Source organism: Peromyscus eremicus, chromosome 1, assembly GCF_949786415.1.
Source record: "Peromyscus eremicus chromosome 1, PerEre_H2_v1, whole genome shotgun sequence".
In the NCBI taxonomy this organism is placed as follows: Eukaryota; Metazoa; Chordata; class Mammalia; order Rodentia; family Cricetidae; genus Peromyscus; species Peromyscus eremicus.
The window spans coordinates 110,452,526-110,471,870 of record NC_081416.1 but is presented as its reverse complement, the minus strand read 5'-3'; the positions used below and the strand labels follow the sequence as shown (position 1 = coordinate 110,471,870).

The window sequence follows — 19,345 nt, the reverse complement described above, 5'->3', positions numbered from 1 at the left end:
TTTGCTGCCCAATTAGAGGCCCAAATCAACAGAGCCAAGCTGGCCGTGCACTGAAACCAATTCATGAAACAAAACAAGTGTTTCCTCTTCTCACACTGATTGACCTAGGCATTTTGTTATAGTGATACAAAACTAATAAAGAAAACTGTCACCAAAAGTAAGGTTGGAACTGTGTCCATGCCTAGACAATGTGGACAGGGCCACGGAATTGGTTTGTTGAAAGAATCTGAGAAAAGAATTAGAAGGTATAGGTGAGAAAACGCATAGAATGCTGTAAGTAAGGAATGGTAGGTGTCTCTATGGGGCACAGAGAAACAACACACTGAGAGAAATACAGAAAGTAAAGACTGGGCAGATGAAGTTTCAGATAGGAATGAAGATTCCACTAGAGATTACTATGTGCCAGCCTCATGACACTATAACAAAAAAGAAAAAAAGAAAAGCAAGAAATGCCTGCATTGTGTGCATGCCTGAGACTTTGTGGAGAACTGAGTTTAGAGGTGATTCCAAGACAGCACAGCATTTGCACAGTAGCACGGATAGTGCTGGCTTTGGTTAGCCAGACTTTCAACAAGAGCTGGGAACAAAAAGCAAAAGAGGAAGATTTGAATACTCTCAGCCTGGGGAGGTGGGTAGAGAAGGAGGTTAAAGGTGTTACCAGACAGGGGCAACTGCTAAGGAGACTGAAAACACCTAAGAAGACAAGTAGGAGCTGAAGAGATGGCTCAGCAGGTAAGGCCACCGGCTGCTCTTCCAGAGGACCCAGGTTCAATTTCCAGCATCCTTTTGGCAGCTCACAATGGTCTGTAACCCTATTTCCAGAGCATCTGACACCATGCATCCTCTGGCCTCCACAGGTACAGCACACACGTGGTGCACAGACACCCACCAAGGCCAAACACTATTTATATAATAAAAAGAAATATTTTTTCACATTTTTTTCTAAAGAAGCGAAGTACTTTGCATCTTTAAAATAAAATAGGATGAGAATACCTTGAGAACATCTCAGAAATAAACAGGACACCACCCATGCCATCACAGGCTCAAAGGTAGACACGTGTAAGTCTGTTTCAAGGACTTTTAGTTGTGAAGGGACCCAAGGGCACCATGATCGACCAGGACTGTCTTGGGAATTGTCCTGCGTACCACTAGCATGAATGCAGAGCCAACTGTGGGTCAAGAACAAATAGGGACAAGTAGAGCTTGGGCCATCAAGCAGACCATAGTGTTGTCCAAAGGCTTCAAACAAAGCTTCAGAGGAAAGCCTAGAAAGACAGACAGCCAGAACTACAGTCATCACTCGGACAGAGTTCTGTGGAGCAATGTGTGAAGGCAAGGCTGCAATCGAGGCTCTGCAATCAAGATGGAGTACCTGGAACATAGCATATCTGCCAAGAAAAGCTGCACAGGGCATGCTAACACAGCCTCAGAGAGCAGCCAAATGGACTGCAGCCAGAATGGCCCTTAGGGTGAAGCTACCCAAGCCCTAGAGAGGCTCCATTCCGCCTATCCAGAGGCCCAAAAGCAATAGGGTCATGTGACCATGACGTGAGAGCCCCAAAACTGTTATAATAATCTTTGTTCCTTGCAAGTTAGCTAACCAGGACAGATATCAGATACCAGATACAGAGCTAAGATATAAAGTTCGCCATGCCGGGATCTAGTCTTGCTTTGATCTAATCCCTGCTCTTTATTCCTGAATACCTCCCTTTTGGAATAAGAATGTTTACTCTGTGTATCTTGGAAGCAGACAATCTTGTTTTTTACACCTCTGTAGAGGTCCATACCTGATGCCTTGAGCCTCAGAGGAAACTTTGGACTTGAGACTTTTTAGCAATCACGGGACAGTTAACACTGAAGGAATTCTTAGAGACAGCCTAAATACATTTTGCTCTGTGAGAAGAACATAAGCCTTTGGGTGCCAGATCAGAATGAAATAGTGTGGAATTTAAATGTCCCTCCAAAGATCCACATGTTTTGTCCCTAGCTGAATACCCTACTGGGACGTAGAAGAGCCTTTCACAGATATACATGGTATATACTGTCATATACATGGTCTTGTTGACCAAAATGGCTTCTGCAGCACATAACTGTATTTTTAGTCCACATTTGACTGAATCCCAAACACAGATCCATTGATAAAGAAGGCTAAGTACACCACACACACACACACACACACACACACACACACACTTCTGTCCTTTAAAAGACACAATGCATCTGAATTGATTCCACATTCCTATTTATAAGGTTAAAATTACAAGCTATAAAAGCCAAATTTAAATGTCTCAAAAGAAAATGACAAACCAAGTACCATATATATTTACACATCTTCTTACAGTTTTCAAAGATTTCACTCACACAGGTTTTTACAAGTGTCCCACAGAAAGCCATGATGTAGTGAAGGCGTGATTACTCTCTATTTATATAGGTGGAAATCACACTATCACAGAGGAAAAAGAAAAAACTAAAACTAACCCTCAGATCATGTAACTCACAGCCAATGCACCACACTGCACAGCCTCATGAGATCAAGGCAACCAGCTTATTATGAAAAGCCAAAGGAGGGCCAAAGAGAGGGCTCAGCAGTACTCACCACCAAGCTTGATGACCCAAGTTCAATACCATGAATACACAGGGTGAAAGGAAAGAACCAATTCCCAAAAGTTCTCCTCTGACCACACAAACGCCATGGCACACAGACACACACACAGACACACACACACACACACACACACACACACACACACACACACGCACACGCACACGCACACGCACACGCAGGCATACATGCACATACACACTAAATACATGTAATAAAAATAAGTAAAAATTAAACTAAAAACTAGGGCAACTCATTATTAACTGTGTGTGTGGGAAGATCTTCAAAGTTTCCCCTAATTTTCTGCTATGCAAGAAAATCATTCATCAAACTGTAATGGTGACCATTAAACCTCCCACTGTTCACCTCTCATGTCCTCCCTGTCCTCTACTTTCAAATTTATATACAAGGTAAGGGGAACTTTAAAGGTGTCCTGGAAACATGGCCAAGAATAAGATTCAGGCAAGCCCTGCACCATCACCCTCACAAGTGAAGTAGCTACTGCTCCTGCACTGAGGGACAACCTTGAAAACACAGCAGTGTCGCTTCAGCCTTCACCAGGCAGCACGCTATGCACGACTGCAACTTCAACCAGAACCCTGCGACTGATGTCCTGACCAATGTGCCCTTCTGATAATAGTCTAATAAAGACTTCGCAATAAAGACCTTAACTCGGAAGAGAAACAGAAGGTGTCTGTGTTTTAGTCCTGTTTGTCCAGTAAGAACACCAAGAATAACAATGGAATGAATGAACTGAACCCTCAAAGTGGATGCAAGCAAGCTAAGTTCACATGCAGGAGGACAGGCAAGTAGAATGGAAGAAATCAGAGATTCATAGATATGTCTTGACTAAAAAGTACAACCAAGTTGTTTGCTGACGTGGGGATGCAGCTCAGCTGTAGAGTGCTTGCTTTACATACCTGGGGTCCTGAGTTCAATCCCAGTACACTCAGTAAATAGAAAGATGGAAGGTAGGCAGATAGGGAGATGTTTAGATGGAGTCTAGTCATCAGTCCACAGTAGCTGGCAGATACAACATCTTTAACTGCTTTTAAACAAGGTAACAGAATACTTACCCAAACCAGGAAGGGGGAAAAAAAAAACAACTAACCATGAAAGTTAATCATGAGTGAGTGAAAAAAGAGCAAGAGCAGAGAAAAAGAACATTTTAGAAGGTACTTAGCGGCCAGCACTATGACTCCGCGGCTGAAGTGCTTGCCACACAAGTGTGATGCTCTGTGTTTGGATCCCTCCAACCCATGTAAATCTGGATGCAGCAGTGAACATCTGCAACCCCAGCACTCCTATGGCAAGATGGCTGGAGGACACAGGTGATGCCTCAGAAGCTCAATGACAGCATGGTCTATGCGGGGAGGAATGGGGGACCCTGACTCAAACAATGGGGAAGGCAAGGACTGAAATCCAAAGTTACCCTGGTATCCTCTAACCTTCATGTGACTTGTAAAAAGCATGTGCCCACACTCACACACACATGTACATGCATATACATACATACACATACACACACACACAATTTAAAAAAAGCTTACTTCTTAGTAACTATTTTGCCTAAAACCTCAATTTACCTCTTAGGGAATAGTATGGAGAAACAGAAGTTATTCAAAATGGTTTTGCTAATAACATTTATTTGTAACTAAAACTGTCTGCTAGAATTTAAAATGTAGATCTGAGAAGAGAGCTTCCAGCTCTCAAAACCTTTAACTGGTCTAAGGTAACATTTTCTTCCAGTTTTGCCTTCAAGTGTAAAAAGATATGAAATTTGAAGGGAAAAAAATCAAATTTTGGCCGGGGTATTAGACATAGGAAATTGTCCAATAAACTCTAAAAAGTAATAATCCCTTATTCCTCTCCATTTTCCTTGTGCTGGAGTTTATTCCTGTGGCTAAACATTAAGCCCCACATACATTCTCCCAGGGTAGTCATACAATCACTAGGTCATTTCCCTGAGAAAGGCTTTCTAGCCCTGCAAAGTAGAACACGGTGAAAACCTAGCAACATGCCATACATCACCTAACAACATTTATTCCAGACAAAACAATTTTGTCATGTTTTGTAGCTGCCCCCTTTAACTATAATCTCCACATTCCCTCCAATCCTGACTTACTGTAGAAATAATAATTGGAAGAGGCAGGGTGAGAGGAAGTGAGGACTCGGGGCAACTAGTTACACTATGCTCCCCAGGCTGTAAATAAGGCCATGGGCACATGAAGAAATCCACATTGCCCTGATTAACTTACTGTCTCCTGTGCAGGGGCATTTTGGGGCTGCAGGTTTGAAAAAAAAAAAAGTAAAGGTCTGATTATTCAAAACAATCTGTACCTAATGGCACCGCCAGGGATGCTGGGTATAAAAGCAGCCTGATGAGCCCAAAGTCACTGGGCAGCTTAAGTGTGGACTTAGTCCCTGGATTCCAGGTGGGTCCTGCTACCAAAATGGACTTTTCTTTTCAAAATAGATTATTTTTGAGGAATATGAACTTTTTCAGGGAAACCACTCTTACTTAGTTGAAGAGCGTTTCCTAGTGACCACACAAATGGAAATAATGTTGGCATTGAAAATACTCAGGATTTGACGGCCTAAGATTCTTTTAATCAAATAAATACCTGCTTTATTGAGAATCTGCTGGACCCAAAATGTAAGCAGTGACAGTGCATCGTCATTTAGAATGTGGATTGCACCTGTTAATTTCATCCCTGACCTAGGGGGCAGCTAAGGGTAAACTGCGGGCCAGCTCCACGCCATAGCCAGTAAGGGAAAGGGTGGATTGAGAAAGTGTTTACTGCAACAGCAGGCCCTCAACTCTCAACCAGAAGTGATACGTTGGCAGTCGTACTTTGCCCTCAATGGGCCAAACAAAGAATAACAAGAAGTCACATAAGAAAACAAGGTGAAGGGCCTCAAACAGGCATGTTAATAAATACACTCATTATTTAAAAGAAAAAAACACCAAAGACACTGCTCCATTTCCAAATGAATAGTAACAAAGTAAGAAAAGGTATGGATAACCTAATGAGGAGCCAGAGATAAAATAAGCCTCTCTCACTTATACCCCGAAATGAGACCTCAAGCAAAGTCAATTTATAACAACTCCATGATCTCTTAAGGTCAGATAAGCAAGACAGATGTTTTTCAGCAGTTTGAATTATTTAATGACTTCAGGGATCCTTGATTAGTTTTGTTTTAAATTTTTTAAGAACCTATTACAGCCAGGTGTGATAACACACACCTTTAATCCCAGCACTCTAGAGACAAACATGGGTTTCTGTGAGTTCAAAGCCAGTGTGAGCTATACAATAAGTTCTAGGCCAGGCAGGGTAGGCCCCTGGGGGGGGGGGAGGGGGTTAAAGCCTATTACCAAAACATTCACTCTGCTCTTACTCTTTATAGAAACTGGGCTAAGCCAATGCCTTTAAAAATTCCAGCCAGCCAGGAGGCAGTGGCGCATGCCTTTATTTCCAGCAGAGCCAAATGGATCTCTGTGAGTTCGAGGCCAGCCTGGTCTACAGAGTGAGATCTAGGACAGGGATCAAAACTACACTATACAGAGAAACCCTGTCTTAAAAAAAAAAAAAACTCCATCCATATCACTGATTTCTTCATAGTTGTTTTCAGGCCCTTTGCAAAATAACTGGACACTCAATAAATTGTTTTTTATTCCTAGGAATCCCAATTCTTAGTTAAATATTTACTAAAGGCCAAAAGATAATGACTTGATCATAGACAAGCTTATGAGATTATAACAGATTTGTTAGATTTTACAGTTCAAGTAAGTATTGAATAAGCATTTCATACTCTGAAAAGACCTATGCATCTAAAAGAGTGAAAATGCATGTTTTAAAGTATTCCTTCCCCAAAGTGCAAAAGAGTGTGTGGATTTGACTCGGCAAAAGGGATATCTAGCATACTAGTCAGGAGGTCCTGAAGGAAGCTGCCTATGAAAATGATAATTAAAAAAGGTTAATGGACAACTTTTCCTTCTTAGGGAACATACCTAAGTACTGAACACCACAGGATTCATACTCCAACTGTGCAAGTGAGCACTGTAAAATCCACAACAGAATGCACCACCATGCTTTCCTTCATTTTTGTCTGGGACTTACAAGGGTCTCCCTGTGTGCAGGTGGTGAGGAACTCCAGTTACTTTAAATGTGAAGTAATAGCTAACATCCAAAATACAAAATAAACTTTCTTTTTAAAATTATTGTATGCATGTGTCTTTGTGTGGTTATGTACACATGAGTACAGGGGCCTGAGAAGGCCAGTAGGCGGCACTGGATCTTGGAGCTGGAGTTACAAGTGGTTGTAAGCCACCAGATGTGGATGCTAGAATCTGAACTTGAGTCCTCTGCAGCAGTAGGCGCCCTTAGCTGCTGGGCCATCTCTCCAGCCCTACAATATAATTTCTAAAAGCCTATTTTTATATATTTTGTTAGTAGAAATGATGAAATACATAGGAAACATTAAATATTACAAGTGAACTTTTGAGTGAGCATCAATCTGTTCACAAATTGTAAAAATACAAAGATTATTGTTACAAAGCATAGTGCAAGACTGAGTAAAATAGGTAATAGTAGCCAGTGAAGGAGAGAGGTCAGGATAAGAAAAAAAGAAAAAGAACAGAAAGGAAGAGCTTCAGAAATTCCCAAAATGGATGAGAGTCAGTTGAAGAATGGAGAAAAAGAAGGATGCTGACTGAAAAGCAGCAGCCTGACCTCAGCTCCAGCCATGAGGAGAAGCCAAAGCACCATCCAAAAGGAAATCCAGGCAGCTCCAGGGAAAAGAGCTGCAGGGGCCTGCCCACAGGGCAACCCCAGGAAACACATCTCAAACCCAGTCTCGGTGAGATGGCGACCGCTGCAGAGTAACCAGCGAGTCAGAAGTGAATGAGCATTCCCTTAGCTAAGCAGCATGGGACCAGGTGCCATCTTGGAGGGAATCAATTGTTTAAAACTGAGTTACCCTGGGGCTCTGACAACAGGACCAATCTGGGTATGCTGAATTTAACCTACCACACTCAGGGAGGGAAGTCTGGGGAGACAGGCATAGACAGCAAGAGAACCGCATGCTGACAAGCCAAAAAGTGTTGGCAGCCACAGGATCGGCCCAGGTGGTGGAGTGTATAGGGAAAAATAGCCTCACTCATGCTTAGAGCCTGGAATAAATCTGCACAGCTTACTCTAGAGTTACTCTAGAACAGTGGTTCTCAACCTTCCTGGTACTGTGACCCTTTAATACAGTTCCTCGAGGTAAACATAAAGTTATTTAGTTGCTACTTCTTAACTGTAATTTTGCTACTGTTACGAATCATAATGTAAAAATCTGATATGCAGGGTATCTAATATGCGACCCCCAAAGAGGTCATGACCCACAGGTTGAAAACCATTGCTCTCGAATTCAAGTGCCCAGAGACTGAGGTCTGGTAGTCTATCAACCTCTAGTTCAAGGTAACTGCTGTGTGAATAAAAATAATAGCATAAAAGCTGTCTTAAAAGCATGTTAATATCACTGCTGTGGAACTGGGGAGATCTGAAGGTCCAGCAGCGAGATCAATGCATAACGAGTTTTGAACTACCTGTACAGATTTCGATGTAATGGTTGCTTCCCTGATTCCCTACACAACTCCAAACAATCCCACCTAGAACACTGGCCATGCTGAAGTATCTCAGCAGGCTGAAAGAGCCTGCCTGCTCAGCCCACAGACTGCAAGGCCGAGTGTGGCCAGCAGAAGCTCCTGGTAGACAAAGGGAAGAATGCTCCCAGTGGCTAGCAGACAGTGCTCAACAAAGTCTTGTTAGTTAAGACCCCACAAGTTCACCTGACACAAGCCTGCCCCTGACTACACTCAGCAGCCCTCAACACTGAAGGATCCAGAAGGGAACCCTCTCCAATAAACAGGCCATCCTTTTCTGGAGGGGGGTCCCACATGCCCTCCCTTTTTCCCCAATATAATGTTAACAGGCTTTTAAGACAGCTTTTATGCTATTATTTTTTACTCTCCTTCATAAAGCTATATAACTGTATTAACGTTTTCCAATTTATTAGACAATTTTTCTTTCTTTTCTTCAGGGGGCTGTTTTACCTCTTTTGTACTATGCATTTAGTAATATTTTGAAATTAGGCTTATTCTGGTGGGACTTGAGGTATTTTTTATTGTTATGATTTTAGCTTTGATGCTTATGTGTTTATACCCCTTCTTACACTGACGTAAAATTGGTTAAGAATGTTCTCATAATTAGGGAATCTTTTTCCTGTTTATTTTTTTTTTCTAATCTCTTGCTCTTTTCCTTTTCTTCACAATAATTTCTCCTCTTACTTCTTGCTTACAAAATCTCTCTTCCCCTTCATCCCCCGTCCCTGCTCCCTGAATTCACCTGACCCACTCACTATTTCCACATTTACCCCAAATACTTTTTAACTGCATCGCCCACCACTTTCTTTTTATGGAAACGGGCGACATGCTAGTGTGCTAATTGAGTTGAAGTCTATTTCTGTATCTTGTATGATTTGGAGTTTCTGCTTCTGCAACAGTTTGCCTTCTCCCCTCTCGAAAGCACAGGAGCAGTCTACACGGTAAGAAGATCCTCAAGTGAAACAGGAAGAGATGCCCAAACCAACAAACACAAATAACGCAGGGATGCAGGCACGAGAACACAAGACTACAGTATTCCTCACCAAGGTCACACTTTCTCAACCGCTGCATTCAATGACACTGAAGATGTCAAAGGCCAGATGAAGTTCTCAAATGTTTGCTAGTAAAAATGGAAAGTGACCTCCAACAGAAAACAGGACAGCAAAAGAATGAAGAAGTCAACTGAGAACTTAGAAAGGAAGAAAGCAAGCGATATAGAGGAGAAAGTCAGAAAAGTGGTTGAAAAAATCAGCAATATGGAAAAAAAGTCAGAAAAATAGAAAAGGAAATGGAGAGGGGTTTTTTTTGGTTTTTTGAGACAGGATTTCTCTGTGTAGCTTTGGAGCCTGTCCTGGAAATCACTCTGTAACCCAGGCTGGCCTCGAATTCACAGAGATCCGCCTGGCTGTGCCTCCCGAGTGCTGGGATTAAAGGTGTGTGCCACCATTGCCCGGCGAAATTGAGAGTTTTAAAGGATATATAAATTTTGGAAATAAAAATTCAATGAATCACTAAAACAATGGGTTTTAAAACAACCAATAAACTCAACAAAGCATCAATAATACTACTACCAATAACAATAACCAAGGACTCTGAGATAAAATCAACACACCAAACCTAAGAATTCTAAATGGTAAGAGAGAGAAATATAAATTGACAGCATACAGAATCTACTCCATGGCTAGTACAATAGTTCCCAAATCTAAAGAAACAGTAGGTACAAAAACAGAAGAGGTAACTAGAACCCTAAATACACATGACAAGACAAGAACCCCTCTACAAGAGATTATAATCAACAAGTCAAAAGTACAAGGAAAGCCGGGCAGTGGTGGCACATGCCTTTAATCCCAGCACTCAGGAGGCAAAGCCAGGCAGATCTCTGTGAGTTTGAGGCCAGCCTGGTCTACAGAATGAGATCCAGGACAGGCACCAAAACTACACAGAGAAACCCTGTCTCGAAAAGCCAAAAAAAAAAAAAGTACAAGGAAACACTATTAAAGCTGTAAGGGATGGACACCAGCTCACATACAAGGACATGCACATCAGAGTAACATCAAATCCCTCATTAACAACCCTAAAAACCAGGAAAGGAAAGATCAATGTATTTCAAGCCCTGAAATAACCACCACCAAAGCTACTTTTTTTAAATTAACAAAGAAGTAAGGACAAATTTCATGAAAGCAAGTTAACAATCCATTATGTCCAACACAGTAGAACAGCAAACCCATAATACCAGCAAGATAAAGAAAAGAATAAATAATCCAACCAAACACAAAAGCAAACAACAAAAGTATATGGGTCAGCAAAACTCTCTCAATAATAACTTTAAATGTAAATGACTTCAACACCCCAATAAAGAGATATAGACCAGTTGACGGGGTTAAAAATAATAATTATATTATTACTATTATTATTATTATTATTAGGTCGGATAACCTGTTGTCTCTGAGAAATATTCTCCACATGGAAAGGACAGACACAGACTAAGAGTCAAAGTATGAGCCAATCTATGATGTGAATGGAAACTAAAACCAAGCCTGTGTAGCTAATCTGCTACCTGATGAACTAGTCTTCAAGCCAGCATTAATTAGAAGACACAAAGGCCACCACATATTGATAAAGGGAATAATTCACCAAGACATAAAAGTGTAAAGACATGTACATCTAATGTTGGATGATGGGGTTTCCATTTTTGTAACAATAATTAACAATAACAATCGACCATGGAAGGTCGTATGTATCCTGATACAAAAATATTAGGTAACTTGAATAGCTCACTCTTCTCTGGATATATTATCCTAGCTAAAAAAGAATACAGAAATTGCCGAGTTGAGGCTAGAGAGATGGCTCAGGGGTTAAGAACACTGCTGCTCTTCCAGAGGACCCAGATTCAATTCCCAGCACCCACATGGCAGCTCACAACTGTCTGTTAGCTCCAGGGGACCCAACATCCTCATACAAATAAACATGCAGGGAAAACACCAATGCACATAAAATTTTTTTAAAAATTAAATTGCCGAGTTAAACCCTACCTTTGATCAAATGAACTTAGCTTATGTCTACAGTCTTTTCTGCAGCCCACGGTTACAAATAGGAAAGAAAACAGGCAAGTAACCATATCTACAGCAAAATAATCCTACTCCTAAGACACTAAAACCTCAACCCATTTCTGTGAATGTTAACAAAAAAAGAAAAAATGAGTAAAAAACGTAAAGATGAGGAATAAGAACAACAAAAAATACTTCTCTGGAGGCAGGTTGTTTCAATAAAATGCTGGCTTGGTTTGGTGTCAGGAAGAGAATCTGAAGGCATCATTATCACAAGTAGGCTAAGACTGAGTGTGTATGTGTGCTCGAAGTTTCGAAGACACACAGATGCAGACCAAAATTTCATTCACAGCTATGCTGAATTTCAGCTTTCCAGTCTGAGTCTGTCTTTAGGGACGCCATACTTTCTACTATAAATTTATCTGTAGCAATCTATTTACATAGAGAATAACAATTCTTATTAACCACCATTCTTTGTGAATCATCAGTAGTACTAGGGGTTTAAATCACTTTAGGATTGTCAAGTAAAGGGATTTAACATGATCTAAATCTCATGGGAGGAAGCTTTATATGACTTCACAAAACTCTTATGAAATGATTTCTAGTAACTTTCTGAAGCATTCGTTCTCTTTATCGATTACTCCACTGTATTAATCACTGAATCAAAATTGGCATTTTATATTTCTTTATAATTGAACTCTAAATTGTTCATCAGAATAAAAAATGGTATGTCTACATTTCAAAATGTCTTAAGCAAAAGGTAAAAGAAAAATGAGGACAAACGCATAGAACAAGAGAACAATATGAGGAAAGTACAGAATCCATTAGATTAATGCTTATTTCAAATGAAAGGGAAATAATGTAAGGCCCATTTTACAGGTTCTAGAATATTCTCCTTACCAAAGTCCTCCAGTCAGATGCCTCAGTTTCTATCAATGAAAGCAATGGCTTCCACATGACCTATAACCCTATAAATATTAATTAGCAGGTCTTCATGCTGTCCCCAAATCCTCCTTCTTCGTGTCCTGTTTATTCTTCCAGTGAGATGCCTCTAAAACTGTCCTTTCATTTCCTCTGGCAAGTATGCCAAATGTCAACCTACCCCTGGAGTAGTCTACAGTTCGTTCATTCATACCTGAACTCATTCAGAACTTGCGAACAGTGCTGGTTCTGAATAAAAGCTGTCTGCTCTAATAGGAGACGGAGCCATCATATGTACATATTTCAACAGCAGACCCACTGCACTAGGGGCTTACTATGTCAGCTGCTATTCCTACAAACTGCCATCCTACTCAAAGTCCAATCAAAAACCCTGAAACATGGTAAATTATCTTTTAGCAAGACAGAAAGAGATAAAATCTAATTTTCCTTAGATCACGCTGCTAGGGAAGCACAGCTGGGATTCCATGGGACTTCTAACTCTCTGGACCATTAGATGAAGTAACTACAACTCCTAACCATCCTTCCAACTCCACAGCGACTGCCACAGGATTCCTCATCCTTTCGAAGCATGTGCTCTTGTAACCTACTTGGCTAAAAAAATAAAACAAAAACAAACTGTTCCTTTGGCCTGACCTTTGGTCTGATATTGGATCACAAAACAAGGTCATAACCCTGTCCTTTTACCTTACTACCCTAAAATCTTATAAAGCACGATTAATTTCTCTAATGTTCTGTTTCCTTATTCATGAAGTGGGGATAATCTTCAGATGGAGTCACAGCTGTATAAGATAAAATGTGTGAAGGAGCAAACACAGAATGTTCAAGAGGAATTATAGTACCTAACTACAAACAAGCCTTTGTTTTATACATTGTACATTTTCTTTCTCTTACGAAACTCTTGGATTTCTCCCTCAAGTCACACTATTACCTCCCTCTGTTAATGTGCACCCTATACACTTACATCATAAATCAAGTCCAATCTTATTTTCAAGGCCAAAGTCAAATTCCACTAACTCTAACTGGAAGCAGACTTTACTCCTAAGTGCCACTGGAGAGGAAAGAAAGAAAAAAAAACACGTATTCAAGACACATTACAAGCTAGGGCTACAGCTCAATCGGTAAAGTGCCTACCTAGGATGCATAAGGCTCTGAGTTTGATAGGAGCACTATATAAACCATGCCTGATGGTGCCCACCTGTAACCCTAGGTGCTGAGAGGTCGAGGCTGGAGAATCCAAAGCTCAAGGTCATAAGACCTTGCCTCCAAAATGGAAAAAAAGATCACAGAAAATACGTAGGAGATCACCAGCACACTATCTTACCTCACCACACACAAACACAAAAAAAGGATACATGCATAAAGTGAAGTGGTAACTGACAGAGGTGAGATGCAAACCCAGATCAGCAACTACAGAACTCCTACAGAAAGTACAGTGTGACTATGTGCTCTACTTAGCCACACACACACACACACACACACACACACACACACACACTCACATCTATATCAAGGCCTAAGTCAAATTGCACTGCCCCAGTTGCTTCCCTCAATGACCCTAACACAGAATAGAATTAATAAACTGTCTATGCTGTAAATATAACAAATACCAGGCATTCAACAAGTGTTCATCAAATGAATGAATGAATAAATGATTCTGTGTGGCTCTTGGGAGAAATTACATAGTGTAAACATTCTTCTCATCTAGTTCCTAATCCTTGAAGTCAAGAACAATCTCTGAACAAATTGCCTGGATTAGTTTTGTCTTGCTTTCTTTTGTCAAAGGTGATGGAACTGGGCAAGGAGTCAGAACATAGGACCTTGCACATGCTAAGCAAAGGCCCTACCACTGAGCTACCTCCCCAGCCTAGAACAGTCTTTTTGTGCAGATGATTAAGAGCCCAATGTATTTGTTGATGTAAAAAAAAAAAAATCTGGGGCAAAGTTTAACAGCAGAACTCTTGTCTTGACAGTCCAAGACAATGGGTTAAGAACCCCAGCAACACCAAATAATAATAACATAGTAGTAATGAATCAAAGGCTGGCCATAATTCATACAGAAGAGCCAATAACAGCAGTCTTTGAGGGAAAATGTATATGCAGATACAGATTTACACAAATAAAAGTCTATTACTGGCCTCTAATCTAAAGCCTTACTACTAAAGGGGGGGGGGGATTCCCCAGTATCAATACACCTTTACAGTTTATCAAAATTTACTCTCCAGCCCCCACCAAGACCTACTGAATCGGAAACCCCATTCTAGCAAGATCCCTGGGATTTTCTTGAAATACATTAAAGGTGGAGAAGCACCAGTCTACACCATAAAAGTGAAAGTTGGCTTCTACAAACTCAAAGGGGGTCACTATCTTTTCCTGTGTTGTGTCAATAATTACGAATTAGACTTCTCCATAAGTTACAAGCATAATCATACTGTCAAGGAAGGATGTCATTGGTCCAAATTATTACTTCAACAAAAAAGAATGGATCATCCACTGGATAGTGAATAAACTTTTAGGAAACATACCAAATATGATGTCTAGGGGCAAGGAGGAGGTAAAGGGGGCTAAGGAAGAGACTCCGGCATGCACTAAGTGCGCTCCAATACCTCTCCATCACAAAGTCCCTGGATCCAGGTTCTCAAGTATCCCAGCACTCTCGACCCTGCAAATCAGGTGCACACCCCCATCCTAGCAACAGGCGTCCGGTGACAGCTCGCCCTCGGGGTCCCCTCCCCCTCCTCCCGCCGAGGACTCCCCCGGGGCCTCCCACCACCCCTAAAGCTGCCCCAGGAGCAACGAGCTCCGGGAGGCCCGTCCTGCACACGCGCCGGCCCTGCTCACCAGGTACAGGGGCGCGTAGATCTTGAGGGACTCCTCCAGGGCGCCCCAAGTGATCTGCAGGAAGGAGACCCGGCAGGAGGGGTGCCAAGTGTGGCCGATCTCGTAGCAGTTATGAGGGATGGACTTGCTGAGGGCCGCCATGACGAGCGGCGGTGGTGACTGCGCGTGGTCAGAGGACCGCAGGGCTCGGCGGGGGCGGCGGACACGCAACGGCGGGACGGGCGCCGAGCTGGCCTAGGCGTGCGGGCCGCGGAAAGGTCACGCGAGCGGGTTACTCCAGGCCGGAGTCCTCGGATGTTGGCCGGTCCGCGTATGGCAGCGCGAGGGGGCGGGGCACGCACGGCGAAGGCGGGGAGCGACGGTGCGTGCGCGCTCCCGCGGGTGGGCGGAAGGGCGGGCGCGGGCTCCGGGCGCGCGGAGGAAGAGAGCACCTTTACCCTCCGCGAGCGAGCGCGGCTCAGGGACGCACTCAGGGGAGAGCGACTGTGGGTCCCGCTTGGGTGAGACTATGTAGCTCAGCCTGCGTCCTTTCAAAGCCCGGCCAAGTGAGGCAGAGGGTAGTGGAACAAAAGGATCTGATACCTTTGCTGGGAGCTGGAGGAGAAAGGTTCGCCAATGGACCAGCCTGGGGAAGCTTGCTCCACGGTTGTGCCAGCTCTGCCAGGTGTTCACCTAAGGCTGCCTGTGGTTGCAACAGAACCTCAACGTTCTTGATAGTTGCTCAACCTCCTAAGCGCTGTTGTGTCTGGGAAGCCACAACAAATAATGCTCATTTGGCTGTGTTCAAATACGTACCATATACAGAAAGGCAATAGTCAGACCTGGCCAGACCCTAATGACTAAGCAGTCCTACCAACAGGATCCTTGACAGGTAGGTGCTCATCACCCAGGTAGGGCACACAGCAGAGGCAGCAATGATGCGGATCAGACTCCTGCCTGGCCTGAGAGCTTTATCTAAGAGTGATTGCCATGGCAAACCACCTGCCATATTGCCCTTTAGTGTCCGTTTCCTTATGTGTAATAGCCTGCTTTCTTTGGACTTGTAAATTCTGTACTTTTTAAAGCAAAAATTCATTACCTTTAGATCAGTCTCTCACCATCATCCAGTTCCTTCTACAATATTTACTAAACTAATACGATTTTCCAAGTCCTGTTTGAAGCCCTGGAGAGACAGATGTGGAAAAGATGTGTTCCTGCTGTTCTGAAACTAGTATTCTAGATCTTAGACAATAAATAGATAAGGTAGGTGTGAGCTGTCAGAAGAATGCCTGACCATATATATTATATATGTTATATATTATATAACATCACATTCTTCTCAGGGTACCCTGCCAGCTGTCACCTTTGATTGCTGCACTGATTATAAAATGACCACTTTGATAACATGGCACTCACACACTAGCCGAAAAGTCAGAGAAAGGGGGAAAGACACCAAACTTCTTCTTAGGTTGTGCCTGGCAGGACACACCTATAATCCTAGCACTTAGGAGGCTAAGCAGGAGGGTCTGGAGTTCAAGGCCAGCCTAAGCTGCAGAGTGAATTTGAGGCCAGCCTAGGACTGCATCATGAGACTTTGTCTTTTTCAAAAAGGAAAAGAAAAAGGAACTTTGCAGTAGGCTGGTGCAAATGAGTCCGCTAACATTTGTGTAACGTGACGTTAGCTTGGGCAAATGGCAGCTAACATCTGATGGTTGTATCACTGTACAAAATGGCAAAACAGATACGAGAGTAACTAATAGCATCAGCCACAGTGCCATGCCTCTGGCTACCCAAACATCTGGACTCATCATTCTTCCCACACATGAATGTACATCCCAAGAGAGACAACTGAAAGTACCCAATCGTCACCACATCCTGTTCAAAGTCCAAGATCTTCCTGATGATCTGCTGTTCAAGCTATCATCCCCACTCAACATGTTCAATATAGAATACTAGAATGGGAACAAAATAATCACAGTGTTTATAAAAGCTCAGAAAGGAAGTGTGTCAGAAACACACAGTATAAGTTTGTCCTAGCAGTTACAAGAAGAGTAATGCTAGCTTACTCTCCTAATATCAATAATCTAGTCCTGAAAACCTGGTGGTCTGCAAGAAAAACGCTGTAAAGATTTAAATGAAGAAACTTAAGTGCATTACACACAAGCATTCTTTCTTCTTCAAGTATTTGAAGAAAAGTATTAAATGTAAATAACAAACTATCCACACTGATGCCCAAGGTCTGGGTCACAACCTATGGCCTTGTTGGTGTCCAAGGGACATGCTGTCACCACAGTCATGCTGATCTGAGTGTCCTGTGCTGCCACCCAGGGCCATGGTATCATCCGTGCCTGAGCTGCTGCTTAGGGCCATGTCTGGGTCCGTGTCCCTACAGCAGCCAGGGTCTGAGATGACAACCTTAGCTCCTGTTACCACCAAGGGCCATGCAGATGCCTGGGGTCTGCTCAGCCACCTGAGACCGTATTGGTGTCCAAGGGCCATGCTATCGCTTGGGCCATATTGATCTGAGTGGCCTGAGCTGCCATAGGGGCCATGGTGATGGTCAGGCCCAAGCTGCTGCCAAGAGCCATCCATGTCTGGGTCCATGGTCCTATTGCAGCTGGAATCTGTGTTGATGTCTGTGGCATGTGTTACCACAGGGGGCCATAAGAACCATGCATGATGAAATCCGAGGGCCAGGCTGAGCCAACCCTGCCCTTCACTGGCCCTGGAAAAGCTGGCCCTGCCCCTCGCTGGACACTGCAGCAAGAGAGTTGGCCCTGACCCTCACAGGAGTTTGAGCTGCAATGACCCAAGCACGGGAGAGCTAACCCTCTGCACTCAGGAGAGACGGCCCCACCCCTCACCACAGGTGTGGAGAACTGGCCCTGATAGCATGGGCATAGGCGATCTCGCTCTGTCCCCACACCTGAGGGGGCAGCCCCAGCAGCCCAGAAGGACCAGCTCACCTACCACCCAGGCTCACATCCAGGGCCTTTGGTTGGGCCACCCTAACATCTACCCCATCTTTAAGGTTTACTGATCCTGCAGAACAGTACCCACAGGATCTTCATGACTTGGAGCAGCCACAGGATATCCAAGAGGAGTTTCAGAGAGAGCCCACTGATGAAGGTGTACCAGAAACCAGAGGCCTTGAACCAGACCAATGACTCACTGCAGTGAACATTTGCAAGTAAAGCCGAAAGGACAAACGGTTATACTGCATGACACACCATGGCTCCCTATGCCTCTAAGACAAATGAGGAGGTGTTGGATAGGGGGAAATACAGGGGAGCAAAGTGAGGTTTTTCTGTTTGTTTGCTTTGGTTTACTTTTAATTTTTCTTTAATTTTCTTTTGGGGGAGGGTGCTGTAACAGTGAAGGGAGGATTTGGAAGGCCTGGGCAATAAGAGGAATCGGCGTACATGCTGTGAAATTCCCAAAGAACCAACAAAGAAATTATGTTTAAAAATAACAAACTACCATATTCTAATGCGCAGTACTTAATTTTTTTACTGAAAATAATTTTTCATACAGTATATTCTGAACATGGTCCCCCCCCTTCAGATCCCCCAAGATCCTCTCAATCTCTCAACCCATCCAACTCCATGCCTTCTTTCTCTCTGTCTTAGAAAAAAAAAGACAAATAAATAAAATAAACAAAGCAGACAAATGGGGAAAAAAAGCAATGAAAAAGCATGAGAAACATTCACACACGCAGACACATACACATAAAGCCATTAAGCATAAAATCAGAAAACATAATAAATAATCAAAGGACAAGTAAGGTTAAAAAAATGCTCAAACAAAGCATTATGAGTCAAAACATCTCCAAAAAGACCATTGAGTTTGTTTTGTATTGGCCATCTACTGCTGGGCAAGCTCACAGGACCACAGGAAAGGAAGGGTTCTCATGTCTAGTGCTGCTATCGGGACTCTAGAATAGGAAGGCATTAGAAAGTCTCTGGAAGAGGGTTCTGCAGTGGTTTGAGTAAGAATGGCCCCCAGAGGCTCATATGTTTGAATGCTTGGTCACCAGGGAGTAGCACTATTTGAAAGGATTCAAAAGATTAAGAGGTGTGGCCTTATTGGAGGAAGTGTGTCACTCAGGGTGGGCTTTGAGGTTTCAAAAGCCCATACCAAGCCCAGAATCCCTTACTTTGCCTAAGGATTAGGATGTAGCTCTCAGCTACTGCTCCAGCATCTTCCTGCATGTGCCATGTTTCCTGCCATGAGGATAATGGACTAAACCTCCCAAACTGTAAGCAAGCCCCCAATTAAATGCCTTTT

At 42.9% G+C, this 19,345-nt stretch overlaps 1 protein-coding gene across 1 annotated transcript in view; it reads right to left on the bottom strand.

The window, feature by feature from the left end:
* Positions 1-15,402, bottom strand: part of Tmem135 (transmembrane protein 135) — a 207,130-nt gene extending 191,728 nt beyond the window's left edge. The window contains exon 1 of the mRNA XM_059271733.1: positions 15,080-15,402. Coding sequence (XP_059127716.1) covers positions 15,080-15,220 — 141 coding nt within the window. The 5' untranslated portion in view covers positions 15,221-15,402. The remainder of the gene's footprint in view (positions 1-15,079) is intronic.
* Positions 15,403-19,345: the final 3,943 nt, after the last annotated feature.